At 36.1% G+C, this 23,948-nt stretch overlaps 1 protein-coding gene across 1 annotated transcript; it reads left to right on the top strand.

Annotated features, from left to right (window-relative positions):
- Nucleotides 1-1,157: 1,157 nt before the first annotated feature.
- On the top strand, nt 1,158-22,066 carry LOC106053570 (neo-calmodulin-like). Its single transcript, XM_013209152.2, has 4 exons — nt 1,158-1,189; nt 16,850-17,015; nt 20,386-20,474; nt 20,817-22,066. Exons 2-4 carry the CDS (start codon nt 16,878-16,880, stop codon nt 21,013-21,015), a joined length of 426 nt encoding a protein of 141 aa, XP_013064606.1. The 5' UTR covers nt 1,158-1,189; nt 16,850-16,877; the 3' UTR covers nt 21,016-22,066.
- Nucleotides 22,067-23,948: the final 1,882 nt, after the last annotated feature.

Below are 23,948 nucleotides of genomic sequence, written 5' to 3' on the forward strand. Positions count from 1 at the left end.
ATTTCGCACAAAACTAATAGCGTCTTTTCCCCTTTCGGGGGCGCTAAAAATCATGTGCTGTGTCAAATTTCTAGGAACTATCTGAAAGCTTTACTTTGAAATAAATACTAAACAATATAATAACTATGCAACATGTATGTAATTTAGGCGTTTTATAATAAATAACAAAATGGAAAGTCTTATCGTAAAAAAACAACCTTCTAAAAGTTTTTAGTAAAAAGTCAGGTACCCCTTTTAGACCATGCGATATTTAGGGCAGATTGTGTAAAGGTCATATTTTTCTATGGCCCATGGTTCACGAGGGTGTCATGTGGCCAGCACCATGACCAACTGCCTTTACGTTCCCCAACTAATGTCAGATACCCATTAAAGTTGGGTGGACTCAAGGGCGCCCCAATAATCCCAAAATTCAAAATCCCAGTCTTAAAAGAGATTGGAACCCGAGAGTCATTGAGCTAATCGCTTCACCACTCAACCGTCATTCCTGAAATGTCTTTTAAAGTGACTATAAATAGAATTAAAAAAAACATACAAAAATCGCCTGGTGTTGGATTTAAAAGAGACCCACCCCCGGTACTTATGTAAATAAACTATTTCATTGAATTAGACGATACTTTACAGATAAATGACAAAACGAAATTCCATACTCGAATTACCTACGCAGGTAGACAACAATCAACAATACAATTATTTCTCTCTACTACTTATCAAAGAGCTCATTTTGCGATCGTGTCATTTATAGATTCCTGGCATCTAGTTCAGTTACTGTGGAAACATCGTTTGTGTGTGTGTGTGTGTGATGTATAAGCGCACACAAGTATATTGAGTATTTTATCATCCGCCTCCTCCCCCCTCTCTACCATACACTTTCTTTCACACCCTCTCCTCCCCCCCCCCTCCTTCCTGGCCTCCCCAACAGCTCGTGTATTGGTTGGTTCCCCTGAAGCAAAAAGAGACATTTGTGACATTTTGTGACCAGAGTGTAGTGACTGGTAAGGTCTACTACCGACTCAGTCTCTCCTTCACAGCCACACAGGTAACAGGTAGGACTTCTTTTTTTTTTTTTCTCTTTTCTTTTAGCCTTTTTTTTTTTTAACTTTGTGGCACTCGGTAAAAACTTCGGAGGACTAGAGAAACTTTTGTCTTTTTTGAAAAAGGAGAAATACTTTGGCTTAGTTTGTAAAGGGAGGTAATACACCATAGGTTTTTATCTATTGCGAGTGTTAATTCTAAGTTTCACATATTTCATATCAACTCCACGATATGTCATAATAAGCAAGACTGTTGTGCCCAACCCTTCCCCGTGTAAACAGAATATTAGCGTGTGGTATGTTTTACAGTTTTAGTAATACAGGAAGCTTGCTAAAATATTTAAATTCATTTGAAATGTAATTAGCCTGTACACTCGATAGTCATTGTACAGTACATAGGGCATAAGGTATAATTCATGGTAAATATTGTTCCTGTGGTTATATCCATAAATGCTGTTATCTCCTTGTTTTGAAATATTCTCAAAATGTATGTTTCTGGTGAATAAAACTACTAATAGATCAACGATGATCCTGAGTTCGAACAATTCTAGCGGTCAACTACTGCCATCCTTGTAATAGTTTTGAACTAGGACCAAATCATATTCATTTCGAATAGTACGTCTGTGTTATTGTGAGTGTGTTTCTATGGTGACGGTGGGAAGAGGTTAGCGATTGGTTGTGATTGATGCAACATAGATTGCATTGTCGTCATTTGGTCTTAGTTAGGAGAGACGAATCCAGAACGTAAGATTGAAAGGTTGTGTTTTTGTTATTGTGAATTAGATTTTGTTAAAAAATATTACATAAGTCTAGTACATTTATTTCATTTTTCACTACTTGATTTTGTCTATTTTATAATTAAAGTTATATTTAGTTTTGTTCATAAGGAAGTTATTCAAGTTATTTGCAGTTTTATTAGATAAGATATATTACACCTACAGCGGTTTAGTTGTCTACCAGCACTCAGCAGTATGGTGCTAACAGATAACGACCGGTAACAACGGTCTGAAACTTATACATTCACGTCATTATAGTTTGTAAGTGCTTTTATCACATGAGAAATGAAAGCAAGACATGCTGTTCATGGCTGGGCAGCAATGATCTCATCTAACGACATGTTGTCCAAACAGAAAAGACTCACTTCCTGGCAGAGCTCACTGTTAGCTATGATATACAACTGGATCTATGTGACAGGAATGTCTCACCATAATAGTGTTTCATAGCCACAAAAGAAAGTCTTCTACCTGCTGATCGGTAGTCGCTCTTTGATCATAGGCGGAGAACAGAAACACAAATACTGAAAGTATTTGAACACCGTTGAAAAGATGTATGCTTGCAATATGAAGTTTGATTGTATTCTGATTCTTCTTTAAGGATTTGAGAGAGAGAGAGAGAGAGAGAGAGAGAGAGATCACTGGTTCGTGTGCGGCATTAGGGCTGTCCTTGTACGGGGACAATGCGACCTTAAAACTCACTGCCCGCTTTCTTTCACATGCTCTAAGGGAGTTATCTCAGCATGGTTCGTTACCAATGGGGTTTCTGATTGGATTATTCTTTAATTCCCTGGTAGAGCTGTATCCTTACCATCTTAACTGGTATCTAATTCCCTGGTAGAGCTGTATCCTTACCATCCTAACTGGCATCTAATTCCCTGGTAGAGCTGTATCCTTACCATCTTAACTGGTATCTAATTCCCTGGTAGAGCTGTATCCTTACCATCTTAACTGGCATCTAATTCCCTGGTAGAGCTGTATCCTTACCATCCTAACTGGCATCTAATTCCCTGGTAGAGCTGTATCCTTACCATCCTAACTGGCATCTAATTCCCTGGTAGAGCTGTTTCCTTACCATCCTAACTGGCATCTAATTCCCTGGTAGAGCTGTTTCCTTACCATCCTAACTGGTATCTAATTCCCTGGTAGAGCTGTTTCCTTACCATCCTAACTGGCATCTAATTCCCTGGTAGAGCTGTTTCCTTACCATCCTAACTGGCATCTAATTCCCTGGTAGAGCTGTTTCCTTACCATCCTAACTGGCATCTAATTCCCTGGTAGAGCTGTTTCCTTACCATCCTAACTGGCATCTAATTCCCTGGTAGAGCTGTTTCCTTACCATCCTAACTGGTATCTAATTCCCTGGTAGAGCTGTTTCCTTACCATCTTAACTGGCATCTAATTCCCTGGTAGAGCTGTTTTCTTACCATCCTAACTGGCATCTAATTCCCTGGTAGAGCTGTTTCCTTACCATCCTAACTGGCATCTAATTCCCTGGTAGAGCTGTTTTCTTACCATCCTAACTGGCATCTAATTCCCTGGTAGAGCTGTTTTCTTACCGTCCTAACTGGCCTCTTTGATAAATTCTCTTTCTCTCCCTCAACTTTTTTTTAATACGCTCAAACTGTTGGTTTTACAATCTTGTTTTTACTGTGTGTCCAGAGTTTTAAAACATAGATATACTTTTTGTTTTCAGTATTAATTTTTCATGTTCACAGTACCAAAACGAATGATCCAATGCAGCGCTTTCTTCCAGTTTAATTTTCTCATTAGTATTTTTTTTTTTTTTTTAGTTTTGAAACCATGGCAAAGTCGCCAAATTGAGACTGAATATTTGTTCTGGCCAGTCAAAAAACAGACTTGTTTAAAGGTTGTTAAAATTTGGAAATTTAAAAAAAAAAAATATTCATTGTGAAAAAAAAATTTATAATAAAAAATAACAAAACAACAGCACAACATGACAACTCTCAATGTAGAAAAATAATGTACGGGTATGACGAAACATTAATTAAATATGACGTCTTTCGGTCTCAAAGTATATCTTCTATATGAACTGCCATTTAGTGTTTTATTTTCTTGTATTTTAAACAAAGCAACTCATTTTTCTCAGATTTTCTATTCTTTTAGTGCGCTCAAATCTATTATCTCATTAATTGTTAAAATCATCCTCTACTTTCCTTAAGAATCTTACAACATATTTAAAGCATGATATTAACTGGTTGTAGGCCTTTTAAGAATTTTACTTTCTCCCACATAGATTTTGAGAAATTCGGTAAAACAAAAACAAACAAAAAACATCTTTTTTTTTTTTTTGCCTGGGGAGACTTATCGAGCATCGAAAAAAAACAAAAACCTCTGGCAATGTTGAGCGTCAATTTGCCGTCACAAGTGTTCTGTTGTATAATTGGAAGATCAGTAGATGGCATCCCAAACAGTATTTAGCAACTTCATTTTCACCTCCTTGAACAAGGATTGATTTACATTTATATTAATATGTATACAATCCTATTTGCCTGTAGCTATTGAAAGCAGCTTGATATACATAACGTAGGTGTGCCAAACAGTCGTATTTATCACTGGCATACATAATTGGCTATTCATTGAATCTGCACATAATTGACGTAACGTATAATCACAGTTATCCCACGTCACGACATGGTCGTCTGCTGCTTGGTATTCAAATAGAGCACGTGACTGTGGTGAGTTGTTCAATACAAATCTAAACTATCGATTCTGCTCTAAAGTAATAAGTAAAATCAGCTGTACTTTCATAGACTCTCTTTACAAAGCTTATCTCAACTCACTCTGTTTGCCTGTACATTCAATACAAATCTAAACTATCGATTCTGCTCTAAAGAAATAAGTAAAATCAGCTGTACTTTCATGGACTCTCTTTACAAAGCTTATCTCAACTCACTCTGTTTGCCTGTACACGTTATTTCTCCCCCACCCATTCTCGGATCAGGTTGAAACCTTGCACAACTGTTCATTGGCGTAGACAAAACATAAATCAGTAAAAATTTTTTTAGCTAATTAGTCAATTAATTACTGGTAATTAATTATTTTTTATACCAACAAGGGAAATTAATCCTTCAGTATTCACATATATGGCTAAATATTTAGGTTTTGTTCCCTTAGGCCTAGATATTGTACACATTCCACCCATTCTCGGATCAAGTTGAAACTTTAAACAATTATTTATTGTACCAAAAAAAAACAACATGAATCAATTTTAAGATAATAACTTCTACATTATAGAGAGAAATAGTCGCAAATGCGGAGTTCTTCTCATTAGATAAGCTTTGTTGTTGTTTTTAAAAAAGTATTTTGCTTGATATAAAGCTAATAACTAAATAGGTAAGTTTTTTTTTAATTATTTTTAATTTTGTATTATATCTAAAAAAAAAAATGCCTGTAGTTGGCTATATGGGTAGAGAGTGCGAGTATTGATGGTCCTATTGGAGACTATAAGATTTTAGCCTAGAATTAGAAGTCGTTGAAACTGAAGTGTATTAATTATTATAAGGGAAAAGTGAAAGCTGGTCGGTCTGTCTACTAACCAATGGATACTTTCGTTGACCTAATACTATTAAAACAGTACATTATCTTCATAGTAAAAGTACCAGTTAGTTTTCACACAGAGTAAGCTATTGTCACATATCACTTTAATCTTTATTTATTTTTTTTTCAGAAATACATACCCGCACGCGGTCACATTTTTTGTATACAAAGTTTAAAACCAGATTAATTGAAAACCATAGGCTAGGACACATTTGTACAAATACTCCTTCTTCCCTAGTGCTATTAGAGCATGGAACAGGTTGCCAGAGCTAGCCAGGAAAACCAGTGACTTGGCAGAATTTAAGTCATTAATTAACATGCATGACTAGATGCATGACGCGTAGGACGTAATCATCTTCTTTTTCAAGTAACGTCTGTATTATATGAGATAAGATAAGATAAGATAAGATAATGTTACTCAGTCATTTGAAGTAGTTTAGAAATACTTCCTGTATATCATATTAAATGTAACTATTATTTCACGCATACAAATGCTGAAGAAACTTAAAAAAAAATTCAATTTAGAACGTACACCTTGATATAAACAGTTCTCAATCCCTACCAGATTTTTAAAATATCTTTTTGTTTTATCTGTTTGCATACATTTGTATTTGAAAATACAACCTTTCATTTTAGTAATGTCAACACAACACCAGTGAGTTATGATAAGGAATAGCGAGTCATAACTTGGATCAGTTGTTACATACACAACAAAGATCACTCCAAGATGGACACCAAGGGAGAGAACATGGTTGCGTGAACACTGAAACATGACAGTGCATTTTTGACCAGTATGAGGCGCATCTTTGACCAGAGTGATGATTTGTCCGTGATAGGCGCCTGTATTCTGTGTAATTGTGTATCTAAGCTTCCAGACCTCTAAGCTAGTAAAGTTCCCCTTTCAGACCTTGCGATTAATAGGGAAGATGATGTTAAGATTATCTTTTTCTACGGCCAACGGTTAATGTTGTCATGCGGACAGCTCAATGTCCAACCACTTTTACTTTCCCGAACTGTCAGGTAACCATTACATTTGGGTGGATTCGGGGGCTTGCTAAAAAATCCCGAAATTCAAAAATCGCTGTCTTCACAAAGATTCGATCTCAACAGCGCTCAGTATCGGCCATCACGCTCCTAAGAAACTTCTAGGCTTACTATTCTTAATAAGTGACAGCTAGCTTGGGGAAATTTGATATCAACTCAGTGACGTTAAATATCTGATACAAGTGATATCTGCTTGCATCACTCAGACTTGTGCATGTATTTCTCTAACTAGTCCAATACGAATGAAGAGATGTTGTTGGCTAGCGGTAAAGAGTTACATTTTCGGATAGTCTACAGAATTGGTTCAATCGAATAGTAAAGTTTACAACTGTATTTGTAAGAAGAGCTTAAATAAGTCAACATCGCTTTCAAAAAGTTGAAACTGTCCTTTATTTCTTGGAAACAACGTAGAGAACAACCTGCCTCCCTCCACCACAGCCCTTTCTCAGCTGCGGTGAAGACTCATAGTAGGAGAATGTCACGTTTCGTTTGAAACTCATTTGTCTGCGGGGGTATAGGTTGTCTTAAATCACGTGACTTAAGGTAAACTACGAAAAGGTCTGACTGACGATGTGCAAAGAGCAATAGTAATAGACTGCGTAAACATTGACAAATGACGTACTTAAGTATAACCAGGTCACGCTTCACTTCAAGGCTCCCCCCCCACTTCCCCAGGCATTTGATACAACATCTTTAAAAAAAGATAGATCTAGAGGCAGATTTAACCTTGATTTCAGGCGTATTAAGTTCGTTTTGTTTTTCAGAGAAAAAAATATTACACTTAACATATCGTGTCTTAAGACAACGTACTGAGACCTTAAGATCTATAAAAAATAAGGCAACTAGACTTCACTTGTGCCTGTAGATCATGGTCAATGATAATGTCATGTGGCGAACAACCTCAACATTCATTACTTTCCGTTATCGGCATATAAGCCCATACCTGGTGAATTCAGAGACGTCTTCCAATCCCAAGTGTGAATTCAAGACTCCACGAGGGCTGGAAATAAAGATTTTCGGTTCGGTATCCAAATGTTAAAACTTATCAAGATATTTTAATATCCGAAATTGTTAACTGTCTGGTATATGCGTATAATGTAACAGTTTCAGTATATTTTCTAAAGCTTATTATGAAACATTGGAACACACCCATATTGATAGACAAAGAACAGGACATAGCTAGTTGCTGGAAAAAAACGTACCGGGTCACTCTTTTTGGTCAGAGACAGGAAGATTTAGCCGAAAGAGTAATTCTGGGATAAAAAGCAGGTCAGAAGACGACCACTTTCAAATAGGAACTGCACTCAAAATAAAACATGAAACATTTGAAATAGTGGAAGGCAAAGGAAGAGTTGAAGACAAACAAAACATTTCACTTGATGTGTTCCCACACCAGACATACCCGCTCTGGAGTCTTAATGGCTTGTTTCAATTACAGAGGCTCCTAAAGCTATATCTAAGGAGTATTTCGCGGTAATATAAGCTTCCAGAATGATTTCAGTAGGTATTGCCCCAATGATTTAACAGAAACTGTATATCGGAATTTCAACTTTTTCAAGAAAACGCAATAATTACGTCATTCCTTATCACTGGCTGAATAAATCCTTATCAATTCTATTCTGACATGTCCTAAGACATGGTACAAGCTTTATCAACATATCTTGTGAAGTCGAATAGTGCCCTGGTCTTTATTTTGCTACTGCTATTATTGCATTGCTTTACCGAAAAAAAAACTAGTCTCAATATAAACCAGGTCAGGTGTGTCGCATTTTTCTTTTATTGAGAAAGCTAAAGCTTTAGAGATTTTGAAGATAACTGTCGTGTAGTGTGTCAAATGTTCTAGTCACAGTGACAGAATGTTGTATTAGATGTTTGAACGCCAATAGCAAGAGTATACAGTTAATTCAAATGATATAAAAACATGCAAACAGCAACAACACATTGGGAAAAAGAAGTGTATTGTTCTCATTGGTATAAAGAGAAATGAACAAGTTGTGGATGTTTTTGTTTTTTACTTAGACAATGTGAAGGAAGGGAAAGGAATAAACTGAGGTGAAGACTAAGTTAAATTATGTTCGGGGAAGGGGGAAAGACGGGTGCGTTTCAAAGTTATGAACTATCATATTACTCTGTACGAATACGAGTATATGAACAATTTACTATTGATGAAATTTCTAGGAAAAATGTTGGTGTCACACAAGTGACTAAAACTATGTATGTACCTTGCACATGCAAGCTTTTAAAACGTAATAGGGAGTGATTTAGAATGTCTGTAATATTTTTTCTTCGGGCTCGAAATCGGTGGGTCGGACAAGTTCAAGTTAGATAGCAAAATTCGTTTTTAGTTTAATAAGTTGTTGGATTCTAATTTTTTTCCTTTAAATCCAAACAGAATTAGGAATGCTAATAATATTCGCCTCGTGTATCTAATGGGGCAAAAGGAGAACAAGTGCTTGGGTCAATCTTCGATGACATATTATACATTGGCAGCATGGACAAACAACGCTCTGGAGTGAAATGTCAAATCATTAAGCCAACGGTCACAGCTGGCAGTGTGATTCATTAAGCTGTTACATGTGTCAAAATACAGCTACGTTTTGTAGTAGGCCGGTATTATATACCAGGGGTTCTCTTAACAGTTCAAGCAGACATGCGCGTGCTATAACAAAAAGAATGGCTAATAAAACTTGTCCTTTAAAAAAAAAGTCGAAAAAAATGGCCGTAATGGGGGGGGGGGAGAGCTTACAGGCCTTGAATAATTAGGCCTAATACTTGTTGCACGCATAAATGCCTACATATCTGAGCACACAAATGAAATATGAGAAATCCTACTGCATAGACTTGGTTTATCAAACAGGATAACGTCGACTTCTACTTCTTCTTTCTCGTTCTCACTTTTCATATTGGAGTGGTCTGATGACTAGACCAATATATGAGATGAACTTTGCAGTGGTTTCCAAATCAGGGGCCCTCCATATAGTCTGTTTTGTTTGGGGCCAGGCAAAGCAGAGGCATAGTGAGTGGGGGGGTAGGGGGGAAGAATGCCCCACCCGCCTATGTGATTGATATTCATGGTAAATGGGGAAGGGGAGCGTCAATAAGCTTACTACGACTCTGGGCCAGTGTCGTGTTCGGGCTTCTTGGTTAAGGATGTAGTTTTGAGGGATATGGCCAGCATCTTCTGGTGACATTCCTTAAGGTCAGTTATTTCTATCTGTTTATATACCACTGTAGTGTGTATTAAGTCTCTAAGACCTTTAAATTGGAAGATGTTCTTCATACATTTACACTTTTTGAATGAAAACATGAAAAATTGTGATTCGGTGTTCAATAGTTTCTGTGTTGTGTTGTTTTTTTTTGCCAACAATAAACTGTAGTGTTAATTCATTGAAAAAAAGCCATTATAATTTGATGAAAAGGAACTGGATCTGAAATCTGCATGAAAATAAAATCCAGTAGTTAGAGATATTTATCAGTTTTCTCTCCCTTTTTTTTGGTAGTAGACTACTAACATATACTGGTTACACCTTTTTACCGGACGTGACCTTGCCTTAGTCCGTAAGGGGCTTAAGTGGATAAGGAAAATGGGGGGGGGGGGGGGCACGTTGCAATGATCGACAGTTTTGTATCGAAATTTCCCCCCCCCCCCCCCCACAGCCACCTGGTCATGGAAGTCAATATGTAGAGAATTTCGACCTATATTTAATGAAAACAGCAGCAAAGATTTAAAGGCCTATTTAAACAAAGATTTATGGTTGAATGAAATATTAAAAACCAATACTAAATCACCCAAGTGTGAAGTTAAAAACTTCTTGTGAATTTTAAATGCCCATGAAATAATTTGAGTAACCCAATTTCCTATTTCTCACCCCTCTCTCCAGAAAGTAAATAATAACAATAAGTTTACTAGGATTCGAACCCCCGTCTGTGCATGAGAACGTAATCTAGTGAGAAACTTGCATTCTGTCTTGTCACAGCTCTGCTTTAGGTGATCAGTAATAAACATAAACACGAAGATAATAAAACTTTTTTTATAATTTTTTGGCACATTATATGGCACATCTGAAAAGGCTTTTGGTGTCCTTAAAGGAAGTAACGGAAGAACAATGTCTGAATTATACTTGTCATATCTTATTGTTATGTAAATACAAGCCAATAGATGTCGAGTGAATCGACTGGGAGCCTTTCGTCAGCGTGGTCCCAAGTTCGAACCTTTCGCATTGCCATCTCATGCCGTCCGTCCTGCAGGAAGTTTGGGTTTGAACGTAATACATTGTTCTCTGTGCGGGAACAACAAGCCCAGTTTCTATCTAGACTACAGAACAAGCCCAGTTTCTATCTAGACTACAGACTAAAAACTAAGTAACAAAATACGTCAGCTAGCACATGACAGCCAGACACTATTTATAGCTTACAGATAAAGAACTATGAAATTTGGGAAAGTCTTTTTCACGAGTCGTATTCAAATTTCAGGTATGTATGTTTTCCTAGACTGGAGGAGGAGCGCTGGAGACTCGATGTATTTCTCGTCTGACATAAAGACTATTTGGTATTGACGACCTTATTAAAAATGTGTGAGCAGTAGATAGTGGTCATTGTGTGAGTGTGTGCTCTTGACGGGACTGTTACTAACAGGTGGAGGTATTTGATTACACAAGGCTTATCCGGATTTATAGCTAGCTTATCGCTTTTTATACACCGCGGCATTCACATGTATAATATAAACTGTAAAGGAGAAACATTAAGAGAGAGGAGAGGGAGAGAAGAGGAGAAGGAAAATGTGTACGTGCTATATTTGTGTCTGTGAGATTTCGATTGTTAATTTTTGTTACATCCTCATTCCCCCTATCTCTTGTTAACTCGCAGTGATTCTCAAACTGTCTTTTTTAAAATAATGTTTGCTTCCTCTCTAGCTAACTCTAGTTAGCTCTATCGCTCTTTAGCTAAGCACTGTAGTATAAGAGTACTATAGACTATATAGACCAAACCAACACAATCTCATTAAATTGTTATGGATTGTTGTTTCCGAGTCAGAACCACGGTAGTCAATAGATCGCACTATTCCACTGATACCATTGAAACACATATGTTTTAGTAAAAAAGAAAAACAAAGCTTATCTAAGGGAAAAAACTACGCATTTACAAGTATATATCTCTAAAATGTAGAGGTTATTTACCTTATTCAGCCTCAAGCAAAATAATTAATTGATTAATTGGTTATTTTTTAAAATTGATTCATGTATTTTTTTAGGTACAATTATATTTGTTTAAAGTTTCAACTTGATCCGCGAATGGGTGTGGGAAAAATAATAAGTTCAATTATCTAAGGGGACGAAACCCTACATATTTAGCCGTATACGTGAATACTGAAGAATATAATTTCCTTGCTGGTATCAAACAAAATAATTAATTACCATTAATTAATTGACTAATTGGTTCATTTTTTATTGATTCATATCTTGTTTATGCCAATAAATAATTGTGCAAAGTTTCAACTTGATCCAAGAATAGGTGTGGGAGAAATAGTGTGTACAAACATTTTACCAGTCTGACAGACTGAGTTGATATTAGCTTTGTAATAAAAATGAAACAACTCTAATAGTGGAACTGTTATCCCTAGGCCTGGTGTACCTTTCTCATTTGAACCTCATCACACACCCACACACACACTATAACATTTTATATATGAGTCAATTATGAAGTTGATCAATTTCTCACATATGGTGCTCTATTTGCGTTTAAAAATTAACATGATTTAGTTGCCTAATTTTATACATACGTTTTATTTCTGTCTTAAGAGGTAAATATAAACTATAGAATTACAGACATCTATAAACAGATGCGCAATAAGTTGTTCAAATCATGAAAAGATGAAATGCATTACCGCTCTAAAATTGAGAAGAAATACCTTTTCAAACTATCCGTTCTATGTTCCTATTACAAATACAATTATATGCATCATCATGTAGATTAACTTTATGTGGATACTGAATTTAGCGCATATCTGTCAGTCAGGTACACATTTTGTACACGTTATTTCTCCCACTTCCCATTCTGGGATCAAGTTGAAACTATAGCAATCAACCATTGTCTCTAACAAGACACGAATCAAACATAAAATCAACAATTTAATTAGCAATTAGTGGTACTGAATTCATTTTTTATATAGAAAAAATGAAATAAATCTAGCAGTATTGAGAGATATAGCTTTACATGTGGATCTCTTCCCTTTAAAGTATTTTTTTTTAAAGTATATTTTTTATTGTGCTTGTTTTCTCTTTGCTACATAACTTGAGGCAAATTGACATTTCTTTTACTTTAATGGGACAGAGGCGTAACTGGCTATAGAACAAAAGGGGGGGGGGGGGGGAAGGAGAGAGAGAGAGAGAGATGAGCGAGAGAGAGAGAGAGAAAAGGATAAACACAATTGTCATCGTGCAATTACAAAATCATAAAAAAGTAGTAATAACACATATTAAATATTAGTAGGCCTACGATTTTTAATTAGAGCTATTCTGGATATGTAGTAGACCTAAATTAGAAAAAAAAAGTGCAATGACGCAAATGAGCAAAAAATAAAATGTCCTCTTACATCATTTTGCTAAGTAGCTCTTTATCACGTGACTAAAATGTTCTCTTGTGTGACGTCTATACAATTGCCAGTGAAATCAATGGCGTGACAGCTTTAGCACTAATTGATTTTTAAACGTTCGTATGTGAACTAATTGCGAGAACTTTTCTATTATGTGTTTAAATTCTAACAAAGACATGACTTTTTTATAAGGTGTGGCTGCTGGCGACTCAACTTAATTTCGCAATTTTTAAAATTTTTTAACCGATTCTCTACTAACTTTCTAGCTAGCTCTCTGGCCAAATTTAAATTATTTCCTTTTCATACTTTGAAAAATTATAACGGTCAAACTAGAGTAATTCTTTTCACGACGCTATACATCAACAGTCAAATTTCTAGGAAAATGGTTAGAGCCGTTTTTTTTTCATCACTGTCCAGTAAGTGGTCATTGAAAAGATATCAAGAATGATGTATCTAGGGAATGCTCGGGGATGAGTTATCTAGGGAATGCTCGGGGATGAGTTATCTAGGGAATGCTCGGCGATGACTTATCTAGGGAATGATCGATAATGATGTATCTAGGGCAGGGGTAGGCAACCTTTTTGTATCGAGGGCCGCATAAAAAAATTTTGGGGAATGGGGGGCCGCATATGTAGATATATTGATGTTCTTACAACTTAGAAAATACGCCAGCTAACTGTTTTGTAATGTCTTTAAATTCATATTTATACTGTATTATACACTTACTTTTCATTTTTTCACACTCTTAATTTAGGAATTACAACAACAAGAGTTAGCAATTTCTGAAACCAATTTTACCATTTAAAAAAATTGCTTTTTTTTATATCACAACATTTCACCAAAAAATGCCACAGTTGTACGTAATGTGAAGTATTTAACTGTTTACACTCGTTTGTTATGTTCCGGAACAGTGGAACCAGCTTACTAGTTGTTTTAAGTTGTTATTCCTGTGTCTGCTGTCAAATTAGTCAGTCACCATCGACCTGGGATTACACTTGTTTACACTTGTTTAGTCTCCACATAAAAATATTTGTTCATATATGTGTGTGTACCCAAATAATGTGAAAGTTTAGCAGCAAAACTTTTTAAAGTGTGTAAATACAGTTTCTGGCACCCATAAAACTTCCGTGGAAGTACTGACTGGAACTTCTCTTTCAGGTCATAATGTGCTTGGAGTTTTGTCTTTGACAGAGTATATTGAAGTAAAGCCAATAAGAATAATCTTCGTCTACTTGAAACTTTTTATAATGAGACAGTTTCAATAATTTATAGAGATACTATTTTTAATATATTTGCATTTTTTATATGTATGTGGGCACACCTGATTTCTGTAGGTGTCTGCGAGCGCATAAAACTCGCCGGCGGGCTGCATGTGACCCGCGGGCCGTAATTTTCCCACCTCTGATCTAGGGAATGCTAGTAGATGAAGTATCTAGGGAATGTTCGGGAATTAATTAGATATCTAGGGAATGTTTGGGGAAGACATAGACCTAGCTAGGGAATGGTTGGGGATTAGCTATGAATGGAATAGTCAGGATTGAGATATCTAGGAAATGCTTGGATAATGGTGCATGTAAAGTTATCAAGAGGATGGTCCCTGATTTTGTGTATGTAGTAAATGGTCAGGGATGTGGTATTTAAAAATGTGTCGGGGATAAATTATGTAAGGAATAGGAGACGATGCACTTGGATATGTTCCGGGCTGATGTATGTAGTACCTCTTAATGCCATTTGTGGATTTTGTTTTTTAATCGCAATCAGTTTTCTGTCCTACGCTTATTAAAAAAAACTGGGTCTGTACGTCATACGCGTCACGCAAATCGAAACGATGATTATTTTTTAAACTATTACTTCTCAGTGAAATCACAAGCTGAATCTACAAAACTAAAAAGTGACACTATACTCTTAGTTGAAGTTTTGTTGACTCTATAATCGAACCCAAGAAATCAATGACTACCTCAGGGTATTCGGTTGAGGGGGAAAAAAAGAATTATCGAAGTTTCGCTAATGACAGACAATTACACATCGACAAATCGTTGCTATGAATAGATATTTGAATGTACGAAAATTGCCATCATTATCAGTTCCTTGTCAGGTGACAGTGTACGTCTATGTTCAGTGGTTCTCGTGTTGGCATAGAGTATGTGAGAGGTGCGCTACTTTCAAGACAACTAAAGCACTCTTCATTAATAGATATTTGCCATTTACAAAGTGTATACTTAATACAAAGAGTCAATAAGAATACGCTTTCAGAAGTTGTTTATGATAATAAGAATACGCTTTTAGAAATTGTTTATGATAAATTTGTCCTGTATATATTTGCAATTAGTTGGGCCAAAACAGTTCACATAACAGTGCTATGCCTTTGTAACACCAATCAGCGTTGAAACTTCCCTGAGCGAGATATAATTTTGCTACTAAAGCTCTTCAGTACGACATCTGAAACAAATCAGTATATGACCACTTAGCCAATACCATTAGACTAATGGCTAAATGGAGTAGAGAGGGTATAGCTAGTTCGCTCTAAGTGGATGTATGTCCCGACCTCCATACACTCAATACCTTGTTCACATTTACCCAATCGTTGGTTAGAAGAGAGGGAGTCTTGATAACAAATTATAGAGGCCCGCTGAATACAAAATTTGGCTTGTACAGTTCGTCTGTCGCACACGGACCTGGTATTGATGATGATAACTGCATCGATTTAGCCGTGAATCTCGGTTGGCTCTGTCGTCACGGCAATTTTTTGCTTATCTTATTCCACTTCGACCAATATGCGTGTGTGTGTGTGTGTGTGTGTGTGTTCGTGTGTGTGTGTGTGCGTGAGTTTCTGTGTGTTAGCTCTTGAGTGTGACGTACTTTAATACATATCACCTCCATTCCCTTGGAGTTTCGCGGATTTCTCAAGAGCGTGCACGGAAAGGGTAAGGAGTTGGGGTTGGCAAGGTGATCACTCAAATGAATGAATGAATATGCGGAAGGAGAAAGCATTTTTTTTAAAGCATGGTTCTTCGAACATTTCTAAATAAGAGACAGAGAAAAGAGGGTGGTGGGTGACATATACAGTAGCGAGTAGGAACTAACAAACACTGTGAGGGAGGTATCAGAATCCAAAATGTCGTCAAATCATGAGATAGTACTTCTGAGAAGGTTAAAAGCAAAACGATTTTTGTCTTAGTCGGATGTCTGGAGTATTAGTGCTGGCAGCTAATGATGATGTATAGGACACAGTGGAACCTGAAATGTAAGAAATTAAAGGTTTTAAAACTCTCCCTACAAAACCTTTATTGTGTAATGTTATCAAATGTTTTAACAATTCAGCATCTATAAATATTTTTGATATATGTATATATATATAAATGCCTATTGATGTCAGTAAAGTTCCCCTTTAAGACCTTGTGGTCTATAGGGCAGATTATGGGAAGGTCATCTGTTTCTTTTGGCCAACAGTTAACGAGCAGGCTGCTGTATACTAAGACAGTGGCGTAGCTAGGGTGGGGGAGCAGGAGGGCTAAATTTGAAAATCCAACCAGGCCCCCACTTAAAGGGGACACACAAATGAGTGTTGAAAATTTGTTTTTAAATTAAATATTACGCCATTATCTCATGTCATGACGTCGAATGTCAAAGTGCAAGGGCCCCCAAATAGACCAAGCCTCCCCCCGGGCTCCTAAATCCCCATCTACGCCACTGTATTATGGGGTGGGGGTGGTTTTGTGAATACAACAATACACGCAAAAGAAGAAAAATAACGATCGCTATGGATTTATTAGATTCAAACATTTATTGAGAACTGAATCGCATCAAACTACCGAACTATTAAACCAATTTGTTGTTTTTATTTGTAGATCAAATCATTTCACTATTGAGTCAAACATGCCTAGATGTTCAATAGAGCAATGGGAGGCACTGTTCAAGGCTGCAGACAAAGACCAAAGTGGGGCTCTGGATGTTCTGGAGATGAGAGACATGCTACGTCGGGGCAACAGCAAAATGACCGACTCACAGGTCGCTGTAAGTACTCACCTTAACGGCTTTCTAAAAAACCTTGATGGCAAAGGCTCTGTCAGTCTAAGCCATCTTGTCACGATTCTTCTATCACTGATGACACAGGCCATACAGAACGTAAAGGGCAACACGGAATGAAAGTAGAAACTAAAGCATGCATTAATCAATTTGACGTCAGAACTCGATTTGCATTGGCTGCTCAGAGACTGTGACACCAGGAACTAGTCTTGTTTGGAGTCTAGACAAACAATGGAGACAGGCAACATTAGAATTAAGAAACTGCTCAATACTTCCAACTTCATCGATCTTAGAACTAGACGCCCTACATTTTCATTTGCTATTTGTATTTTAACCTTAGTACTATTTAAAAAAAATAATAAAGCAAAATAGGTTTTATATCTGCAGGTACATCTTTAACAATAGCGCTCTGAGCATGCTATAAGCATGAATGTAGCGCTATATAAAAGCTATAATTTAATGTTAGTTCAGCAACAATATCTATTTACAAATTATGTATTACTGTTTAAATGCTAAAACTGAAAATGTTTTAATTGATTTTGACATTACTAATTACGCTCAGCTGTGGAGATTGGTTGATAGATTTATATAGATAGATAGATAGATAGATAGATAGATAGATAGATAGATAGATAGATAGATAGATAGATAGATAGATAGATAGATAGATAGATAGATAGATAGATAGATAGATAGATAGATAGATAGATATTGAGAAATATTTTATTTTCTTTCAATGCTAATATCGACCGTGAATTTTGGATGAGCGACGACACGTGCAAATGTCACGACAACTTAAACACTGACATCGTTTATTGACTGCGTCCTGATGTCAGGACATTCTGTCATACGCAAATAAACACGCCAGGTGGTGGCGGTGGTGGGGAGGTAACTATTTTTAGCTGATCAAGACGTATAGACAAGCCAACAAAAGTATTCCTCTCATTGTGGGGACGCAGTTCATTGAATGTGATATAAAGTACTCCCTTCAAGGGACATGCCTTTACATAACTCAAAACCTATTTAAGAATTCATTTTAGAAATAAAAATGAAATAACACTGAAAATGAAATAACACTGAAAATGAAATAGCATTGAATGAATCAGATGTTTAGTGCGATAACAAGAAACGCACAGAGTTGAAAGGAAACTTACTAAAAGTAATCACATTGATCTCTGTCACTTTGTCTTGCAAAGTAGCATCTATATGTGAATAACATCTCGAGGATTCCGCAATCATAACAGACATGTGTAGGGCCTATATACAAGGAGAAACTATATACATATTTAGTTTAGTATATATATAGTTCGTCCATCGTGGTTCGATGATGACCACTTTGTCATCCAGGGGGCTGAGGGCTTTGCACTGGAGTTCTATGCCTCCCCATGTGGCTGGTGAGACCTATGTGAGCCCGGAATGTTCGGCTGCACACTGGGCAGGTTATTCTAGCTGGAGCTAGTGTTGTGGGCCTTGCTTTTCTTCTCAGGCGTTTTTCTTCTGCCAGCGTTGTTCTCTTTTTCTCAGCAACCTGTGCGCCATTTTTCACAGCGCGACGCCATGATGCTCTGTCATGTGCCTCTGTCTCCAAGGTGGCTGGGTCTATGCTGAACGCCTTCAGAGAAGCAGGGTGTCCCTGAAGGGCTTTCTTTGACCACCTTGCGAGCGCTTTCCTTCGCTTATTTGGCCATACAAGAGTCGTTTAGGGATGCGGTGGTCTTCCATTCTGCAGACGTGTCCTGCCGATCGCAGTTGGGACTGCATCAGGATTGTATGGATGCTTTGCAGACCCGCTCTTTGAAAGACTTCAGTGTCTTGTATTTTATCTTGCCATTTGACATTCAGTATTTTTCTTAGACATGTCATGTGAAAGTGATTCAGTTTATTTGCATGTTTTCTGTACGCTGTCCACGTTTCTGGGGCATAGAGCAATGTAGGGAGGATGACAGCTCGATAGATCCCTAACTTTGTATTTGTGGTTATACCACGTCTGTTCCAGACATTTTTAAACAGTCTGGCATAGGATGCAAAGGCCTTGGCGATACGCAGGTCGATTTCATTTCCATAAGTAGACTAAATAAAAAAAAGTCTATAGTGTCTCCTTATATATACACACACCAAGAGTACAATCTGAACGATTTCATATAATACAAAATATAAATAGTCGTTTATAATTCAATGGGGGATATCAAATCGTTCATTAACAACATTCTTAAAAAAGAAACAGATTTGTAGTTTATTAGAAATACAGAAACAGGCACAAAGAGATCAAATATTAATAAGTAAACCATGAGGCGATCGGATCGCTTGGCTTCCGAACAGAGCGTCCAAGGTTCGAAACCTGGTGATGACTGGGATTTTTAATTTTGGGTCATCTTTGAGTCAATAAACTGTGAGATTAAGTGTGACCCAATCCAACTCGAGCAATCCTCTATGTAAAAGTAAGTAAAGTTCCCCTTTCAGACCTTTCCGATCTATAGGGCAGATGATGTAAAGGTCAGGTTTCTGTGGCCCACTGTTAACGAGAATGTCATGTGGCCAGCACAACGACCAGCCGCCTTTACTTTTTCCCAACTAGTGTTAGGTACCCACTCAGAGGCGCCCAAAGATCCCGAAATTAAAAGTCCTAGTCTTCACCAGGAACCGAACCCGGGACCCTCGGTTCGGAAGCCAAGCGCTTTACCGCTTCACCGCGCCTCCTCTTTGTATTATTAGGCCTTCGTCTCTATAAAGACCCATGTAGAGACTAATATTGACGTTAACATTTGCACCTTATTGCCCTTATTAATTATTGTTTCTTCCTTTGTTTTACATGTTTCGGACGTTCCGAGAGAAATGAGAATTATTAAGACATAGTCCAAATATCTCGAAGGACGGGGGCGCTGGTGGAGGATTAAGTTTGAACCCGTGACCACCGAGACGACAGTCCAGAACGCATACCATGCGACCAGACAGCTAGATATATGTTTTAATGGCCCGTGTAAGCCCCAATCAGATTTTTTTTTGTTAGCAATGGACCTCTTCGCGCCAAGGTTGCCACAGCACTGATTTAAAAAAAAAAGGGCCGGGGGGGGGGGGATACTAATGTAGGCTTTATTTGGCATATACTTGAATTCTCATCTATATTAAAAGAAAATGGAATTGACGCGATAGGGCTGTAAATGAAGTGCATGGCCTGCATATGGGAGATAACTAAACAAATAAATGTCAATGAATTTGAATACGTTTAGTTCCCCTTGGAAAATTATATCTAAAGAAGTATTCGTAAATTTAATTTAAGTAAGTATGGTATTAGTTCCCCTTAGAATATAATATCTTATGTACTATTCACAAATTTCATTTTACTTTTATTTATTTTTAGGATGCTTTTGTTTTCTTTGATGGACCAAAGGGAGATAGGAAGATAACTCTAGATGAGTTTGTAAAAGGAATGAACAGATTAGAAGACTTGTGAGTTATGTTCCAATATTTCTGTCTATTCTACTTAAAATATTGTATGTATATTTAATAAGCTAATTAAAGTTAGAACTAAATTTAGATACATACACACACTTGGCTTAAGTAACAGACTATGTAGACCTACATGGCTCAACAATCTTTAGAAAGAAAGTTAGTTTTTAATAAATAATGATAGCCCTCAAATCAATGCACAACTATTACTATAGCAATAAACAGAATACAAGTGTCTGTAGAGAAATAAATGTAGGCATCCAAAACTTGACTCATGTTTTCAAATTCTGGTTTTAAAAATGCATTTCTTCAAACTTTCATTGTTTCTTTACCACTTTTCAGTCTGGCCAAACTGGCAGCTCTCTTTAAGAAATATGATGCTGACAACAGTGGTTACCTGGACAAAAATGAGCTGAAAAAAATTCTGGAAGCATCTGGCCACAAATTTACAGACCAAGAGACAAATGAGATTTTGAGAAATGCTGATAAAAGTGGGGATGGTAAAATATCTTTTGAGGAGTTCATGGATGCTTGTGCCTAACTGGCAATCACCTCATTCACTATTAATATGATACATTTTGCTCAAAGTAGATTTTTTTTTTTAAATTTTGTAAGAGATTAACAGTAACTACACTTTGATAATTTTTTATTTTGAGATTTACTTTTATGTCATAGCTTATTAGATTTAATAAAAATGTGACTATAATAATAAATAGCATAATGTATTTATTCTTATATTGGTGATAATTAAAACCAATAGCAATTATCTGTTTTTGAAAAAAATCATTTTCATAGAAAAATGAAATAAACATATAGCACATGAGAACGGGTATCAATTAGATATTTTATACCTGAGTAGTAGAGTATGTAGCTTAGAAGTTCTATAGAAGTTTAATTCCTATTGCTCAAATCAAAAAGGAATCAATATACAAAAATACATTGTATAATCATGTATAATTAGTCAATATCCATTTTTATTTTAGTTTTTAAAAATGATAAATTGTCATTTGATAGATGCAATTATCATTTTAGATTTTTGTAAGAAAACAAAAAAAAAAATAGAAAGAAGGGTTGATAGAACTTTGACTTTCAAAAATAATTCTGCATTTAAAAAAAATATGTTTGCTTTTTTCATATTCATATATTTCATTTTATATGATTAGAAGTAGATGTGTTCAGAATGCCTGCTGTCATTAAACATTTATTTATAATAAACAATTTATTGGGGAAATATGCAGAGAAAATGCATTAAAAAAAATAAAAAAAAATAACTTGTTTTTTTTTTTAATTTAAAAAAGACAAACTGTAACTTTTATTCAAAAAGAAATAATGGCATTTGATAGTGGCTATTTGAAATACATTTTTGGAAGTATTTATTACAGATGAAAACAAAATTTTGCCACTGTAAATCACTATATGCAATATGAGATATTTTAATATTGTGCATTTGAAACATTTTCTGCCACTGTAACTGCCAATAAATTGATACTAGCTGCTGATTCCTTCACTTGCATGCTGGGATAGGTTAGCATCTTGAGTACATTTTTTTTCTCTCACATTCTTTAAGTCCAATAAAACTATTGGTGCTGAAAGTTGTTTTCTTTTGGTTTGATTTTCTGTACATTGTTTAGTTGCTCATCCAGAGTTAGCTCAATTCAAATATGTTTTTAATGTCATTGTTAATGTCAGTAGTCTCCTTATATATCTTAAATTAAAACCTACAATGAAATTGCATGGACATTTACAAGATATTTTTTATATGTTCCAATCGGATACAGATTCAGTTTGACTACAATTGAACACCTCAGCGTAACTGCTGTAACAATAACAATATAGATGCAAAATACGAACAACAATCACACACGAAACATACACAGGGCCTGTCCTAAGCCACTACAACTTATGCGGCCGTATTGGGCTCCGCACTCTCATAGGCCCCGCGCGAATTCTAGGTGTAAATTATTAGATTAAACCATTTTAACTTATTATTAAAGGGTTTCTGGAATCCTGAAATTCTAAAAAGTCATGAAAATCTCATGAAATTATAAAAATCTTCTGAAAACTGATGCAAATCTCCTTAAAATCAGACAAAATTGTCATTTTGGGGTGTCATTAAATATGAACAACGCCAATGCTACTAGCGATAAAAAATCGGCATTGTCAGCTTTCATTTAATAAAAATATAATAATAAAGCGAATTTTAAACAAAACAAGAAGTTCAAATACTTAATTGACTTTTATAGTCCCTGGCATACAAATATAGATCTAAATCTATCTAGACCTCTTTAAAAAAAAGTCAAAAGCGATATTTTGCTAGTCGATAGTAAAACTAAAAGGCAGATCTAAATGTTTATCTGCTTTTGTTGGAAAAATACTGTCTACTGTAGATGGCTCGTAAAGTTAATTTGACAGTGATTTTGTACTTAGTAAAGTATGAATAAAATGCAAAGACGAATTTATTTTGTAATACAAAATCTTAATTTTCACTTATTTTCCTTAACGCAACCCAGAACGAGCCCCGCGCAATCCGTTTCGCATTGGGCCCCGCAATCTGTAGGGCCGGCCCTGCACATACACACTCACAACCAACGCTTTATGCATTAGACTTGTATCTACTGCTCGATGACGACAGATGACCTTGTAATACTGTGACCGAACGTGAGATAATGGAGTTTTTAAATCTTTCTGTTTTAGTCCTAATGGAAAGGAGACAACTTTGTTCAGATCTGATGTAACAGTGGTTTAATGGGTGCAGGTTATTTCTGACATATAACTACATCAGGAGTGTTTATTAATTTAAAAAAAATCTATCTATATTAAAAAAAAACGCATTGTTATTGATGAATATTTATATAAAAGCCGCTGGTATTTAGGTAAACTGGGATGATACTGAGAGAACTAGCCTACACTGGACAATTCCCAAGAAAGCAGGCTGCCTAATGCAACATTTAGCCTTTGAAAACTCGACGCTTAATAAACGGCTTGTTTTCAAATATAACAATATCCACCCTAGCTCCGAACACACTGAGACAGCACTGAAAATCATTCAGCTTGGGAGAACTGCTAGCACCGTTTGCCCTTTTGATTTAATCCCAGGCCTTAAGTTTATAACTTATGCAAAACACTGATTTTTAAGGGGTGTTCGTTCAATGCATAATTTCCAAATTTAGCCTCATAGAAAGGAAAGACTGCAAAGTGGAAAGCACTAGGTTATAAGAACGACCACTTAGAATGGCTTACTATTATAATTAAACAACTTCGATTTTTTTTTTACAAAGCTTGTATAAACTCACTCTGTCTGTCTGTGTGGTAAAAAGTTTGTATACGTTATTTCTCCCAAACAATATCTCGGATTAAGCGGAAATTCTGCACAATTATGTCTGTTAGGCCTACTTGAAAAAACAAGGATCAATTTAAAAAAAAAAGTTAATTAATTATTTTTTTTTTTGGTATTTGAATAAGGGAAGAAGTTGA

This window comes from Biomphalaria glabrata, chromosome 1 (assembly GCF_947242115.1).
Source record: "Biomphalaria glabrata chromosome 1, xgBioGlab47.1, whole genome shotgun sequence".
Lineage (NCBI taxonomy): Eukaryota > Metazoa > Mollusca > Gastropoda > Planorbidae > Biomphalaria > Biomphalaria glabrata.